This window comes from Hemibagrus wyckioides, linkage group LG09 (assembly GCF_019097595.1).
Source record: "Hemibagrus wyckioides isolate EC202008001 linkage group LG09, SWU_Hwy_1.0, whole genome shotgun sequence".
In the NCBI taxonomy this organism is placed as follows: Eukaryota; Metazoa; Chordata; class Actinopteri; order Siluriformes; family Bagridae; genus Hemibagrus; species Hemibagrus wyckioides.
This window is the reverse complement of record NC_080718.1, coordinates 19122107-19137246: the sequence shown is the minus strand read 5'-3', so window position 1 is coordinate 19137246 and position 15140 is coordinate 19122107. Positions and strand designations below refer to the sequence as shown.

General features: G+C 38.0%; 2 protein-coding genes across 3 annotated transcripts; one reads left to right on the top strand and one right to left on the bottom strand.

The window, feature by feature from the left end:
- The first annotated feature begins 338 nt into the window (after positions 1-338).
- Positions 339-10945, top strand: orc3 (origin recognition complex, subunit 3). Of its 2 annotated transcripts, none has more exons than XM_058398645.1 (20): positions 339-609; positions 1339-1393; positions 1549-1643; positions 1774-1918; positions 2019-2123; positions 2234-2388; positions 2520-2656; positions 3780-3939; positions 4014-4127; positions 4223-4356; positions 5525-5588; positions 5780-5896; positions 6004-6083; positions 6457-6590; positions 6980-7068; positions 7161-7258; positions 7869-8010; positions 8093-8209; positions 8293-8372; positions 9264-10945. In XM_058398645.1, the coding sequence occupies exons 1-20, from the start codon at positions 586-588 to the stop codon at positions 9367-9369; spliced, it is 2151 nt and encodes a 716-aa protein (XP_058254628.1). In that variant the 5' UTR covers positions 339-585; the 3' UTR covers positions 9370-10945. The 2 variants fall into 2 exon arrangements, with proteins under 2 accessions (XP_058254628.1, XP_058254627.1); XM_058398644.1 differs by having other exon boundaries at positions 341-609; positions 1546-1643.
- Positions 10946-10953: 8 nt separating this feature from the next.
- LOC131359086 (akirin-2-like) lies at positions 10954-15140 on the bottom strand. Its single transcript, XM_058398646.1, has 5 exons — positions 14540-15140; positions 14186-14329; positions 12490-12639; positions 11844-11915; positions 10954-11745 (listed from the first exon to the last, which is right to left on the bottom strand). The coding sequence occupies exons 1-5, from the start codon at positions 14706-14708 to the stop codon at positions 11735-11737; spliced, it is 546 nt and encodes a 181-aa protein (XP_058254629.1). The 5' UTR covers positions 14709-15140; the 3' UTR covers positions 10954-11734.

Below are 15140 nucleotides of genomic sequence, written 5' to 3'. Positions count from 1 at the left end.
TACAGTATACGTAAAAACAAAATGCATCAGATCTGACATGGCAGCTGAAGTGTGATGTAAATGCAAATAAATCTTAAAAGGCCTCTGCATATTTTAAGGAGAAAACAGCTTCATAATGTCAAGATTAAGAGCTGTTGTTTATAATGTTGGTCTTGGTCAATTGGGACTTGAAAAGCAACAATTGTTGATATGACCTTGACAGCTGAATGAACTGCTGCATATCGTTTCTAAAGGCCAGAACTGTTCAAGAGGCTGAATATCCCCTCAGCCAATGAAAAAGAGGAATATCCCATCTAAAGCACACAGCCAATCACAAGCCTGTATTCCACCCCTATGACTTCATACCGCCTGTAATGAAGCCTTACCGCCTTCAAAAAGCAGAAACCCATCGGCACGTCTGGCTTTTCTAGATATATTCGCATAAAAACTACATATATTTTCATAAAAAGCTATGCGCATTTCTGGCCATTCATCATCCACAGGCGTCCTCTTTTTATGTCCCACGTCATAGCAATTACGTCAGAAGCGCGGGAAAAATAACAGGAAGTGGTGTCGTGTTCTCTTGGCTCATGAGGCTGATAAACCATGGCTACTTCATCAGTATCAAAGGTAAAGTTTTATTTCTGTGCGCCTCGATAGTTTTGAAATACTACACGAATAGTGGTTTAGTTAACAGTAACTTAGTCATATCACGGCTGCAGACAAGGTCGTGGTCTTCAAAACACTGAAGGCAAAAATAAAGAGCTTTTAATTCGTCTTTCCACCTTAAATGACTACCGAGGCTGTATAGCTCCTGTAGAGGGAAAAGGTTCATTTTTAAATCCATGAAATACTGTGAAACTGCATTGTTAATTTGTAGTACTTGTCAGTGTATTTTAGGTACTTGTCACTAGCACTAAATCGGAAATAATATTTGTCTTATACAATATTCACCTTTAATGTTATCATGTTGTTTAAAAGTATTTAAGGTGGAACGGCGAATTCACTAGAACAATCAGCTTCTTTTTAATGCCATTTTGTTTACAAACCATACTGGTGAAACTGATACCGCACGCAATAATGCCATGAACAAGCTTAAGATGACTGAGAACCCTTTACTTTTTACTTTGCCCTTTACCCTAATACATTTGCAGTCATTTATATCTAATGTGTCTGCATGTCAAGGCAATGTTACCTATTACTTAAATAGATGTATTTTACTTGGACATGAGCTGGTGGTCAGCACCTGTGTCTTTATCTTCATTCAGTGTCAAGAGGACATAGTCCTAGTTACTACTTTTTGTAATCACACAGAAATATAAGCTCTTGATCCTGATCTTTCATTTCCTACATGGTTAGGGTTGCTTTGTCTTCAAGCCAGGTTCTAAGAAGAGAAAGCGTATTGCAGATGCAGGTAAGTAGAACACCAAGCGTTTATTTCTATACATTAACCATGTGGGGACATTTGTCCCCCAAAGCTGTCCCTTGCAGTATTTTTACTGGTTTGTCAAATTTTTACTGGCAGAACTTTTTACTTTTTTTTGTCATTTTTATGACTGCGATCAGAAGACTACTTTGTTGACGGAAATGCTGATTGTGCATATGGCAAAGAACGTTTTATTACTTGTCAGAGACTTTGGGAGAAGATTAAAACAGACACAGAGGTTTGTGGCTTTTTTTTTTTTTTTTTTAAAGTACGATCTTGCTGTAATTAAGGCGGGGAAACGTCTTTGCTTTCCTTTTGATAGTGATCTTTTAATTCCAAGTTAAAGTGACTTGTTCTCTCTTAAACAGTTATTGCAGGATGACCTGAATAAGAAAATATTGGATAGTCTCTTAGAATTCATCAAAAAATGTAGTTTAAGCTTCCAGTCCAGAGCTGATGATTGGGCATCTCTAATGAGAGAAAATGAAATACCTACAGCTGCCCTGGTGCTTGGTATGTTCATAATTTATATTCATTATTTCAAATATATCATATGCTCTATAGATTATAATAATTAACACTTGTTAATTATCTGCTAACATGTTTCCATTAGGTGTGAACGTACCAGATCATGATGTGACATTTCAGAGCCTATCTGACCTCTTACAGGAGTCTATAACCCCCTTTGCTGTTTCTGTACAGGCCCAAGAGTGTGCAGGTGTGCTGTTTTCCCTGTTGTGAAATAATGCCAATAATGTCTCTTTTTATATCAAATTTAATAAAGTTAGGATTAGGTGCTGAAATGCCTTTTGTCTTGTGTTCACACAGCTCTGAAGAATCTGATGCAGAGAGTATTAGAAAGACTGATGGGTGCTGGGGTGTCAGTGGAGGATGAAGAAGATGACACTAGTATGTCTTTACCAAAAAAGAGGGTATCCTGCTCAATGAGTGCGCTTTGTCAGTGGTATAAGACAGTAACAAAGGTAAGGCAATGTTTCAAATAGTTTGTCTGGAGATCTGCTGTGTCCACCGAATATTTTTAAATAAATAAAGCCATAAATTATTTGGCAACTGGGCATATTGAACTCCTTGTGCTTGTGGCTGCTTCTTGTAGAAACAGAGTGTGAAGTCCCCAGGGAAGAAATGCAGTTCAGTGAACGTCTTCTCAGAGAATCCACCAATTTTGGTGATTTTCAAAGACTTTGAAGCTTTTAATCCACGTGTTCTTCAGGACTTTATACTTATCTGCAGGTAAATGTATTTGTTAATTCTTGTGCTATTTGTTACTTGGGCTTTGTTTTATTTTGATATACTAGAAATGTATATAAATGTTTTTTTAAACCATGTGGACACCCAATCAGTAGGTGAGGCTCTGTACAAAATATTGGTAAACACTATCAGAGCACCAGATATCTACATTTGAATGTTGAATATACGCTTAATTAGTTACAGGTACATTATCTGTAGTTGTTATGTAGGCTAAGGAGTGCATATTGTTATGTTGTTGATATGTTTATGTAGGTTACATAAATAACTGAGTTTGTACCAGTATATAGTTAGTATAGTAGTTTTTTTCCCCACTGGATAAAAAACTCTAGACATGAAGAACGTAATACAGATGTCACCAATGTCATTTTTGTTGCTCTGCGATTTATAAAGAATGTATTTTGACAACAAAGATAACATGCTGCCCCTATATAGTAGAACTATTTTTGTATTATTATGCAGTAAATAACAATGCAACTTTATTATAAGATTAGGTGTTACAGTTTATTTTCAGATAGTTAGTTTTAGTGTTTTTTGTTTATTGGTTGAACATAATAGTACAAGTGGCAGGTATACTCTAGATAATGATTTGAAATGTTTGACATTTTTATAAATTCCAGTTCATTTTTCCTGGTATTACCCAACTAATCTTTAGAGCTGTTTCCGTTAGCAGTGAAGTTAAACAATATACACCACATTATATGCCTTGGTTCCTGTTTTAGAACACAGGAGATGCCCAGAGGTCTGTAAATGTCACTATGGCTTTCAGAAACTGACTGTTTTCCCAGTGTTGAAATGTGTATAGACTAGAGATGCAAGGCACTTTACAAGCACAGAGTGACTCCTACTTTCAGCGTTGTAGAATACCTTGCCCTCTATCAGAACTTTATAAATGCCGCTGTGGCATTTCTCTTCCTAGAAAGATTTAGAAGATGAATCCATTTCTAACGTCCTGTCAGATCCCATACCAGTGACATTTACACAGTCTATGGCAGTCTGGCAAATCTAGACTTTCATGATCTGATTACTTTTATGTAATATTAAATGCAAAATGATGTCTTGCATTTCATCAGATAATTGATATTAAAAAATGACTTTTTTTGAACAGTCGCTACATCCAGGAGCTTCCACTGATCTTCATCTTTGGCATCGCCACCTCACCCAGCACCATTCAGCACATGTTACCACACTCTGTGTCGTCTCTGCTGTGCATTGAACTTTTTCAATCACTCTCCTGTACCCAGCACCTTGCAACTGTTATTGACAAGGTATTCATTTCTGACAGTTTTCAATGTATTTGTTTATTATGATTGATTCTTATTAGAATTATTTTGTTTTGCAGCTGATTCTGACCTCACAGTATCCATTCAAGCTCAGTGGGAAGGTTCTACAGGTGCTGGTGAGCATCTTTCTGTACCATGATTTCTCAGTCCGCAACTTTGTTAAAGGCCTGCAGGTGAGCAGATGCAACAGCACGATTGTATATTGCTTTCTGATTTCTGTACATATGGTGAATAGTCATCTTGAGAAAGTATGCTTATTTTTGTACAGTTGGCCCTGTTGGAGCACTACCACTCACAGCCTCTCAGTGTGCTCTGCTGTGAGAAAGAGGAGTTTCTGGCCTATGCACAGAAGTTGAGCCACCATGATGTGGAGATGGTCCGCCAGCTGCCCTCGTTCATGAGGTGACCCATTTATTATAGCCCCTGGAAAGCTGCAACAAAATAGTAGTACCACGCATAAAATGTTCACTGTCAGTTGAGTTACTCACTGTAACTGACAGGATACCATATGTTATCTGTGGCTAATCTAGTTGTTTGTCTGTATAAAGTCTCACTTTACTGCTGAAAGAAACAAAGCTACTTGCTTAGCTTCTCATTTCCCATTTCTCAGAGAAGTAAAACATTTGTCCTTGTTCTCAGAGATGAAGGGTCACCTCTGTGCTAGCCTAGTTTGCCTGGTGAGAGTCAGGTGCTCAGCAGAAAGTGGAATTTCACATGAACTAGCAACCTAGAATAACTTTGGCAGATCGGGTGTGTGTTCTCAGCAAGCTAGAGTGTGAGAATTTGGGGGAGGCATTGTTAAAGAGGGGCATATGGCTGATGTGACCCCATATATCACCACACTTCATCTACACTGTATTGCCAAAAGTTTTGGGACATCTGCCTTTACATGCATATGGATTTGACCTGCCCTTTGCAGCTATAACAGCTTCAACTCTTCTGTTTAGAAATGTGTTTATGGGAATTTTTGACCATTCCTCTAGAAGTGCATTTGTGAGGTCAGGCACTGATGATGGACGAGAAGGTGTGGTCTCCGCTCTAACACCTCTCAAAGGTGTTCTATCGGGTTGAGGTCAGGACTCTGTGCAGGCCAGTCAAATTCCTCCACACCAAACTCGCCCATCCATGTCTTTATGGACCTTGCTTTCTGCACTGGTGCACAGTCATGTTGGAACAGGAAGGGGTCATCCCCAAACTGTTCCCACAATGTTGGGAGCATGAAATTGTCCAAAATGTCTTGGTATGCTGAAAGATTAAGTGTTCCTTTCACTGGAACTAAGGGGCCAAGCCCAACTCCTGAAAAACAACACCTGAATTCAATAATTTGGAGAGGTGTCCCGAAAATTTTTGCAATATAAGTGTACCTTACTATCTTTCCTGGGAGCTGAAGCAGCATGGGTGTCAATCGTTGCTTTTACCCACCTTAGTAAAAAACCTGTGTACCCATAAATGAGCTTGTATGGTTTGGTGCAGACATCCTAGTAGCTTGTTTGCTAGAAGAAAGCATTCCAGTTCTGCTACTAAATTTCCTAAATGTAGAATTTTATCTGACTCTCAAATTTCATTTCAGATATGTAGAGGCACAAGATGCACAGGAACAGGTCCAGCTTCTCACTAGTGATGAACATGTTAAGGTAAGCTTTTCCTGTTACTCCTTACAGAATCAGCAGTGTATCCATTTACTTTAGATCTTAATCATTACTGTTGTAAATGTGCCCATTACATATATGTACATTTTAAAATAAATAATTTCATCGTTTTTATTCTTGTTCTTTAAATTTAGTTAAAGTAAAGTAATAAGTAAGCATGATTTGTGTTTTTGTAGGTGGTGTGTCGGAGGTTACTGAAGGATCTGAGAAAATACCATAAAAATTACTATCCCATCCTCCGCTGTCTGCACACACTGACATCTTCTCTGCCAAAGTATCCTCTGGGGAAGCAAGTAAGATCATGAAGAATATTTAATACGTACTTGTGAATTTGTTTTAGGAAATGTTACTTCTCATGTGGTAGAAATACTGAACATTTATTATACGCTTGCTCGTTTAGATACGAGAACTGCATATATCCTGCCTTGAGAAGAATATATGGGAGACGAATGAATATGAATCTGCTATGCAGCTTCTGAGGTAACAGATTATATCATGTGTTTGAGGAATTTATCTAGCAATGAAATTCTGTTTCAGAAGATAAGTGGTCAAGCAGTTTTTTGTAATGAACAAAAATACAACCATTTCTAAGCAATGAGTCAAACGATGCCAGAAAACAGGTTTTTGTCTGTAGACAAGTAGAGATTTTTGTGCCTACTCTATGTATCCCTCTGTTACTGTCATTTCAATCAGTCAATGTTAAAATGAAAATGGTGGTTGGAGCATGTAGTGCGTTTTCAGTTTGAATTCCATAGACACTGCATTTAATGTGTTTAGCATTACAGGACATATTTAGTGTGATTGTCGCATCAAATCACATGAATCTAATTAATCAATTTTCACACCATTATAGGTTGCTTGCAAAAGATGAGCTTGTAGCAACACTGAAAAAGTGTGTGGACATTCTTAAATCTGGGAAGACAAAGAAAATGCGAAGTGCATTGCAGCAGCTGGAGGACTACGTTGTCAAATTTGAGCAGTTGGGCAGTAGGTTTTTACACAATGTGGCTACACTCTGACTCAGATGTAACTACCAAGTAGGTGCACAGTTTCTGAGTCCACAGCTTCTATGTTGCTACACATAAGTATACCCCATTACCTCATCCATTAGTAGAAATAGACAACCATGAGACTACCACTGATTCTCAGTGTCACTGGTGTATCAGGTACTGCAGTGTTGTTGGGAATTTTAAACTGTATACTGGCCACACTTGGAAACACCTTTCAATGTTCACTTTATAGATGCTAGACACTCTGTTTTTCTGTAACACAAAATGCTAATTTGTAACCCTTTAACCCATTATCAGTGGTCAGTAACTTCACGATATTCCACTGAGATTTGGTTTTGAATAAAGTCCCGTTGTACTCTCTGTTAGACGTGTCTGTAGAAGATCTTAATGAAGAGGAAGTTACTTCACCAGGAAAGGATCTCCAAAAGAAAACTGATCTCTTCCAACTTCAAAAAGTAAGGGTTTCTCTGGCTTGCTTGGGATTTCCTGGAACAGTATAATACTACTACTTCTTGCTGGATATTTGGTAATATGTTTTTCCTTCTAGACTCTCTTAGAGATGAAAGGCAGTAGAAGATCGAAGAAAATGAGTCCGTTTGAGCTGCTGAGGAACGAGACACTAGGTGTTATCGATGGTCTTGTGAGGTTAGTTACACTTTTTTTGGCATTTAAAAGAATAGCTTTTGTAAGAAAATATGTCTATTATAGAATGAATGCATATATGATGAAATAGCATTTTTTCTGCCAGTTAAATACATAGAATTCATGTATTTCATATCTGACCACTAAACAATGTCTAAGCATTTTTTTTTTACTGTGAAACTGTGATTTAGTTTAAATAACAATAGAAGGCTATTACCATCTGTAAAGACTTAAATCACTATGAGAACGTGTGTCACTATCTCCTTGCTGTTAAGCAGTATGTATAGCTCTGTAATTTTATAATTGATGTAATATAACAATACAGGCCATTTCTTTTCTAGTTGTGACAGAAATATTATGAATGAAATCAAAAGTGCAGTGGCTTTACTTGGCTGAAACTAAGCAATAATAATTGAATGTTAAGCATCACTACAATGTATACCTATGAGGATATGTCGAGTAGTTTTAAAGAGGGACCACAAATATTACATAAAATTCCTGAAGATTGATTTAATATGATCTAATATTGAATAGAATGGATAAAATATATTATCCAAAAAAATATTATAATATTATACAAAAAATATTATCCCCCCCCTTTCTCCCCTCCCAGGAGCCACTTGACACCACCAGAGTTGCAGCCACTACATGAAGTATGCTACTACAGCTCTTCTGGGATACTTCGGCGCCACCTCAATGCAGCTCCACGTACCTCCATCCAGACTGCCCTCAGCCACCCTTTCTACTACCTGCAGGTAATTAGCCTCTAATTTCTTTTTAGGTCTGCTGATATGCTCCACAGAATACAGTTGATATGTGGTGGTGTCATTTTTGCAGAATGTAAGCCTGAAAACAGATGCAGGAACAGTGTCCAACGCGGCTCCAGATATCTGTATTGCCTACAAGCTCCATCTGGAGTGTGGGAGGCTCATCAACTTGTATGACTGGTTGGAGGTGAGCCCATCAAGACACAATATTTTGGATAGTATTAAATATTTGGATATTGAGTTTTCCATGGTGAAAAATGTGTGTTTCAGGCATATGCTACAGTAGCCTCCGCTGCAGAGGGCAAGGACCCTGACTCTGAAGAGTATGGCAAAGTTGATGAACTCAAGCAGTATCCTTTATTTACGAATGAGCTACTTAAATATTTGGTTTAGGGTTTGGTTGCAAGCTAATGAGATTTGGTCAAACCATGTGATTGCATACTATGGACTGGAATTTTAATACATTATTGATGCTCTGAAGTGAAATGAAAATACTGTAATTATACATCAAAATCTCTTATGATAAAAAAAATTCCCATACAGTCAAATTCTACAATTCGTATTGAATTAAATTATTTATTATAGTATTAAATTAGCATCAGTGTACAACTGATTGAACAGTTTTATAAATTAATAAAACCATAACTGTGGACCATAATTCAGTTGGCAGATTAAATGAAAATAAAAGTTCCACTTTTCCCAGAATTCTACTACAAAGCAAAATAGACATGGGGCCATAAACTCGCTTACAGGCTAACTGTGTCTTTCCAAAAGAACAAGTGTTAATGCCCATCTGATCACAACTTTACATTTTTTTCATCTAGTCCAGCCCCTTTGACATTAGACCACAGTTGTCCATCCTTATCCAGAATAGGCTTGATTCCCTTGGTGTGCAAGGCTTGGGTACAAGGTTTCATTCCATTCAAGCAGGAGCCATACCTGATTCCACCTGTTTAATCAGTTTCTTTTGGCTAATCAGCTGGGACTTATGCTTGAATAAATGAAAACTTGCACCCATTCTGGCCAATTTTTGGTACAATTGGACAGCCCTGCATTAATCCTGCATAATATTGCCCGTTAATAAAATGTTTGATTCCCCTGTCTTTGGTTTTGTTTCCATTTGATGCAAATATGTCATGGCTTATGGTGTATTTAATTAATGCTGTCCCAGTGATATAACCAGCTTGTAATGCTACTGTGCAATGTTTGTGATGATTAGTAGTTTGTCCTTAACTAAACAGTGCCCGTTTCATCCAAGCGGTGTCTGAGCTGGAGTTCCTGGGATTTGTGAAATCAACAAAGCAGAAAACTGACCATGTGGCACGATTGACCTGGGGAGGTTGTTAATGGTGATCCATTTTGTTGATAATTGTGTATTTGAATAAAACTATTTTTGATATGTCTATTGTCTTTCATCTTTCATGTTTTAGAGAAAGATGATTATATTAAGTGACCATGACTGAAATGTTATTGCACCTGTATTAATTCATTCAATTTCAGTAACCCCTTTATCCTGGTCATATTGGATCTGAAGTCTGCCACAGGAAACATGGCTAATACACAGAAATAATGTAATGTAAAGTGAAATTTTTTCATAGCAGAACTGACTTGCAGAGATTGTGTGGTTATCAATGTGGGTTTCTAAAATTGTCTCCATTTCATGTTTGGGCTGAAATCTTTACATTACTGTCTCTACATATAGCCACATAACAGGGCTTGATAGGAAAAATAATTGGGTTTATTACTAGTTCTTTTTGATGCAATAATTAAACTAATTCACACAAAACCAGCTACGAAAAAGGTCTGTGTCTGCCTTTGTGAGGCTGAAAACACAGGACTTGTAGATGGATATGTTGTGATTCTTGATGATTAAAGAAAAGTACAATTCCTGACATCTGGCATTCCTATCAACTCCCTCATTGCTTGGTCATGAATTGCAGACACCAGTTTGGAGTTTGCATAATTATAGTTCCTATAAAATCATGCTTGATTAAAGTTTTTAGTGCCATTTGATCTTTGATCAGTAGATTACTGCATCAGATAAGTGGCATGGCAGTACAGCAGCGAGCAGAGCTCTAGGGTCCCTGCTTTGCTTGTGTTCAGGTTACACTCTGTGAGGAGTTTCATGTTTCACTCCAACCAACAGATCTGCTGGCTATGCTAAATTGACCCTAGCTCTAATTGAGTGTAAGAAGGTGTGTATGCATGAACTGGCATCTCATCTGGGGTGTATTCCCACCTCCTGTCTTGTGTTCTAAACATGGCTTCACTTTCTCCCTGACTAAAATATAGCAGATGAATATCAGACTAGACGACTGAATCTAATCTCACCTTGTGATAAATCTAGAACCAGACAAATTAGCTCTCAAATACGCTATTTTAAGAGCCTCACTAAAATATATATATATATCCAACACTCATAGCTGTGCCCCTCTGAAGACGTGTTTAACTAGTTTAACTCCAAAGTAGCTGCTTTTTAGTCATGTCTCTGCATCCCTGTGAGAGTTTGTACCATTTCACAGTACTATCAATCACACACTGATACTGATGTTTAGATACAGCTCCCATCTCTGTAAACATGTTTATTTAATCAAAAATAGCAGGACCTCTCATCACTGTGTATTGTATGTTGGTTTCTTTATCAGTTGTCAGGTAAACATTCCCATGAGGGACTAATTAGGAGAAAAATGATCAGATTTAACAACGAACCTATTCAGTTGGCCGTACTCAATCCGGCCAGTTCTATATATTTCATCTACAGAAGCTGATATGGTTCATTCTGGCTGAAATTGTTTTATTACTGTATTCAGAATAAATGTATATTCTCATGCACTTATGTGCACTGATAAGCAACAGATTTCTAGAGAATCAACATGGACAATCCACATGCTATTTAAAAGTGCACTACACAAAAGATTATGTACACACAAGTCTTTATTAATAAAATGCTTTAATGTACACCAGGGTGTCAATTTCGAGTCCTTCATACCAGATTCAACCCATGAAGTCTCTGGTAATGAGATAATGAGTTAAATCATGTGTCGTAACTGAGGTAAACTCTAAACACTGAACTCTGCGACCCTCCACGACTGAAGCATAACACGCCCGGTCTATACAAGTACAAAGGAAAGCAAACGAAACAAAAAGCTCTAACTGATTGATGTAATACATCATGGGCTCAATGTATAGTACAGAACAGCTTTATCGAGTCCCAGTCAAACTTCCACAATGATGTGAATTTTACTCTTCTGGATGCACTTGGTTTGGCTAGTGAAAACATGTTCTATCAAGCTTTTTATAGGAAGGATAAACTGTAAGCTGTGCAGCACTCTGGGAATACTTGCAAAGAGGTATTCAACATTTTGGACTTCCATTCATACTAACGTCTATGCACATGTGAAATGACCAGAAAATAAAGCATTGCAGTATCTGTATGGATACATTGTGGAATGCAAGAAAAGGCTTATGATACAGATTATAAGTAGGCCACTGGTAGAATAAAACAGACATAAAAGGTCCGTATACATTTACGAGAGGAAGCACCCAGGTTCACAAGGAACAATAATATGTACTGACAAATTCTAAAGACAGCCGCTGTCAGCATGAGTGACACTGGAGCAGTTTTCCTTTAAAACCAGGTCTGTGGTGGAATCAGCGGACGTTCAGCTCAGTAAACTGCAGCATACCGCATCTTGGCATTGCGCTGGTGATCTCAAGATACATCTTGAATTAAAGAAGAAAGAGAAAGCATGTCGATCTTAAGTAATACCGAAAGAGATTTATGTGAACGTGTGTGGGGATTATTTAGGTAAGATACTTACAGCTAGCAGGCTGTTCCTCAAATCGCCGCATTAACTGATCATGTGTGAACTTCACAAAGGTGTCGTATTGTTCTGCATCAGAAATAAATCAATCCATGATCAACAATATTACTCTATAGTATACAGATAAAATTCAATAAAATACACCCCACTGTTCCATAATATCAGTAGATGAGTAACTTAAGATTTTCCTTAATTTGATTACAAGTGAATCCTAATTACAACAAAAACCCCTGTTCTTCCTAATGGAGTGTAGTTCTAGTTACAGTTCACTGAATACTGTTTAACATATCTAAAAATGTTTAGAATTATAGAATTTAAATTCTATACACATTCGACAAAGCTGTTTTGACTGAAGTCCAGGACATGCTGATCCCAAATCTGTTTTTTAAATCAATCCAACTGCATTTTCAAAAAAGAATGTGCTTACAAACAATATCTGACAATGTTGCATGACCAACAAAATACTGGATCAATATGAGTTCAGTGAAGAGAGTCTAGACTCTGGCTTTTACTATAGATCCTGTCAAATACTACATTCTATAGACTCAAAAACACTGTTATTAGCACACGTGTAGCACAAACTTTGGAACAATCCATCAGGCTCTGAAAAGCCGATCAATCCTTTCACAATCTCAAAACAAACCTGCCAACTTGGATGTCATGATCTCCTCATATTCTTCTCGGACTTTATCTTCACGTTCCTTCAAAAGGCGCTCACACAGCATGCCGACCTGCTTTAAAGTGAACAGCGGCTGTTCTCTCCGTGTGGGTGAAACAGCTCCAGAGGACGTCTCTGTAAAATAAGGTGTTCTGTAGTGAGTGTGGTTGCTGAAGTTAATCTGTTCTCATTACACTGGTGAATGAGGATTTAAAATATTTAGCCCAATTTCATTGCAACCCTTCAAGTTACAGTTGATTGCATCCTAGGTTCATATTCAGTGTTGCAAACTTGGTGACTTTCACTCAATTTGGTAATCAATCACTGATCACCGTTGTTTCCCCATGAACAATTACATTTATGGCATATGGCAGATGCTCTTATCCAGAGCGACAATGATCTATTTTTATACAACTGAGCAGTTGATGGTTAAGGGCCTTGCTCAGAAGTCCAGCAGTGGCAGCTTGGTGGACCTGGGATTTGAACTCACAACCTTCAGATCAACACCTTTACCACTAAGCTACCACATCCACAATTACTGATCACCGTTGTTTCCCCAATATCAATCACTGATTAGGTACCCCTGCCTTTCCCCCAATATGTGCTGGGATAGGCTCCAGCAAATCCCTGTGTCCCTAATTAGGAATAAAGCAGAAATAAACAATGGATGGATGGATGATCACCATTGTTTCTCCATTATCAATCACTGATCACCGTTGTTTCTCCATTATCAATCCCTGATCACCATTGTTTCTCCATTATCAATCCCTGATCACCGTTGTTTCTCCATTATCAATCCCTGATCACCGTTGTTTCTCCATTATCAATCCCTGATCACCATTGTTTCTCCATTATCAATCCCTGATCACCGTTGTTTCTCCATTATCAATCCCTGATCACCGTTGTTTCTCCATTATCAATCCCTGATCACCGTTGTTTCTCCATTATCAATCCCTGATCACCATTGTTTCATTTATCATAATTGTTTTCCTGCAATTAACCCTGATCACCGTTGTTTACAAATGACCAATCACTGATCAACATTACTTGTCTAGAAACAATCACTCATCACCATTGTCTCCTGGTGACCATTCACTGATAACTGTTGTTTCCTAATGACCACTTAGCACCATTTACACACATCTTTATTCTTCATTCTAAACTCTCTTCTTGGCTTTATTTACAAGAAACCAAAAGTAAGATACGCCTTCCAGAATAATTTTCTTTGGGTCCATTTCTCCACTATTTACCATCATTGTGTGTTCATCACAGAAATTATAGCATTGTGCAAATATAGAAATACTAGGTCTGACACTCAACTTTAAATGGTTAACGTGATCAAAGACAACATGTTTCTATAATAACCTTTCCTATCGAAGGTGTCTTCAGAACATTACTTCTTAATGTAACACGCTTTAATATAGAAAACGATCAAGAGGATTTCATGAATATGTAAATTAGTGCATGGCGCTATTTGGTCAGTCACTTGTAGTGACTTTCTGGACATTCCTTAACTACTTCTCCCCTGAAGAGAGTTACTACAGTGATAATATTACTCTCCCCCCCCACCCCACCAGACAGCACTGTTAGTACAAAGCAAAATATCAGAATATGTAGTGATAATGGGCATAACCCAGCTCACTGAGAGACATTTTAACACGGCAGCTGATGATCAACTCACCTTGAAAACTGGATCCAGTCAGAAGAGAGGCGTGAGACTGGGACATGAAAGATGAGCAAGCCTCAGGCTGATGAAAGCTTCCATCTAAATGCTTTCGCTTCTGCATGCGCTTGTATTCTTGCTTTATGTTATGAAGAATTTGTTCTGTTTAAGAAAGAAAAAGAGAGAGGGGGGAGGGGTTAATAAAACGCATGCAACACTAAATGATGCGTTTAAGCGTGCGCAATGCATTATACCAAAGGCCAGTTTATTCACTGACCATAACTAAATGGATCATTCCTAATAATAAAAACATATATCACTTTCTTAGTAATAAAGGTGTAAAAAGTGTAAAGCATGAACAGGAGAGCAGACCTGCTGTGAGTGTGACTGAGAGCTGGCTGAAAGGACTCGGCTCTTGACGCAGGTAATTTCTCGGGGCTGATGACTGCGAGACCGGGGCGCATCTTCTCCTTTTCGACGATCCGGGACTCAGTAAAGGGTCGAAATCCATCGTCCTCTTCAACGTAGCTCCACAAGCCATTGCTGATAGTCTTAGATACGTTTACACTACACCCCTCAAAAAAAAAAACCCGAACAGAATAAACCAATTTTCGGCTCGGCTCCTGGAAAAGCCGATCGAGCGTCTGCTTAGCAAATCTGTAGCTAGCTAGCTAACTTCCCGCTAGCGATGCTAGCTATTCAAAGGCCGTTCAATTGCTTTCCCTGGTTAGATTGTCGACGTTATTTAAACAAAATTCTCGGTTAAAAAAAATATATATATATCAAGCAAATGTCTAGAAATCTTGTTTTTCTTCCTTCTTCGATCTCTCTTGTGGTCATCGACTTCCGTTAGAAAGGAATATAGCGTTTTTTTTGTCTACAGCGCTCTTCCACCACATACACAGTTGAGGAAATTCTACTTCACTGCTTGTTTATCTTTCACCACCATTTTTTAGGCTAGATGTCGTTAATT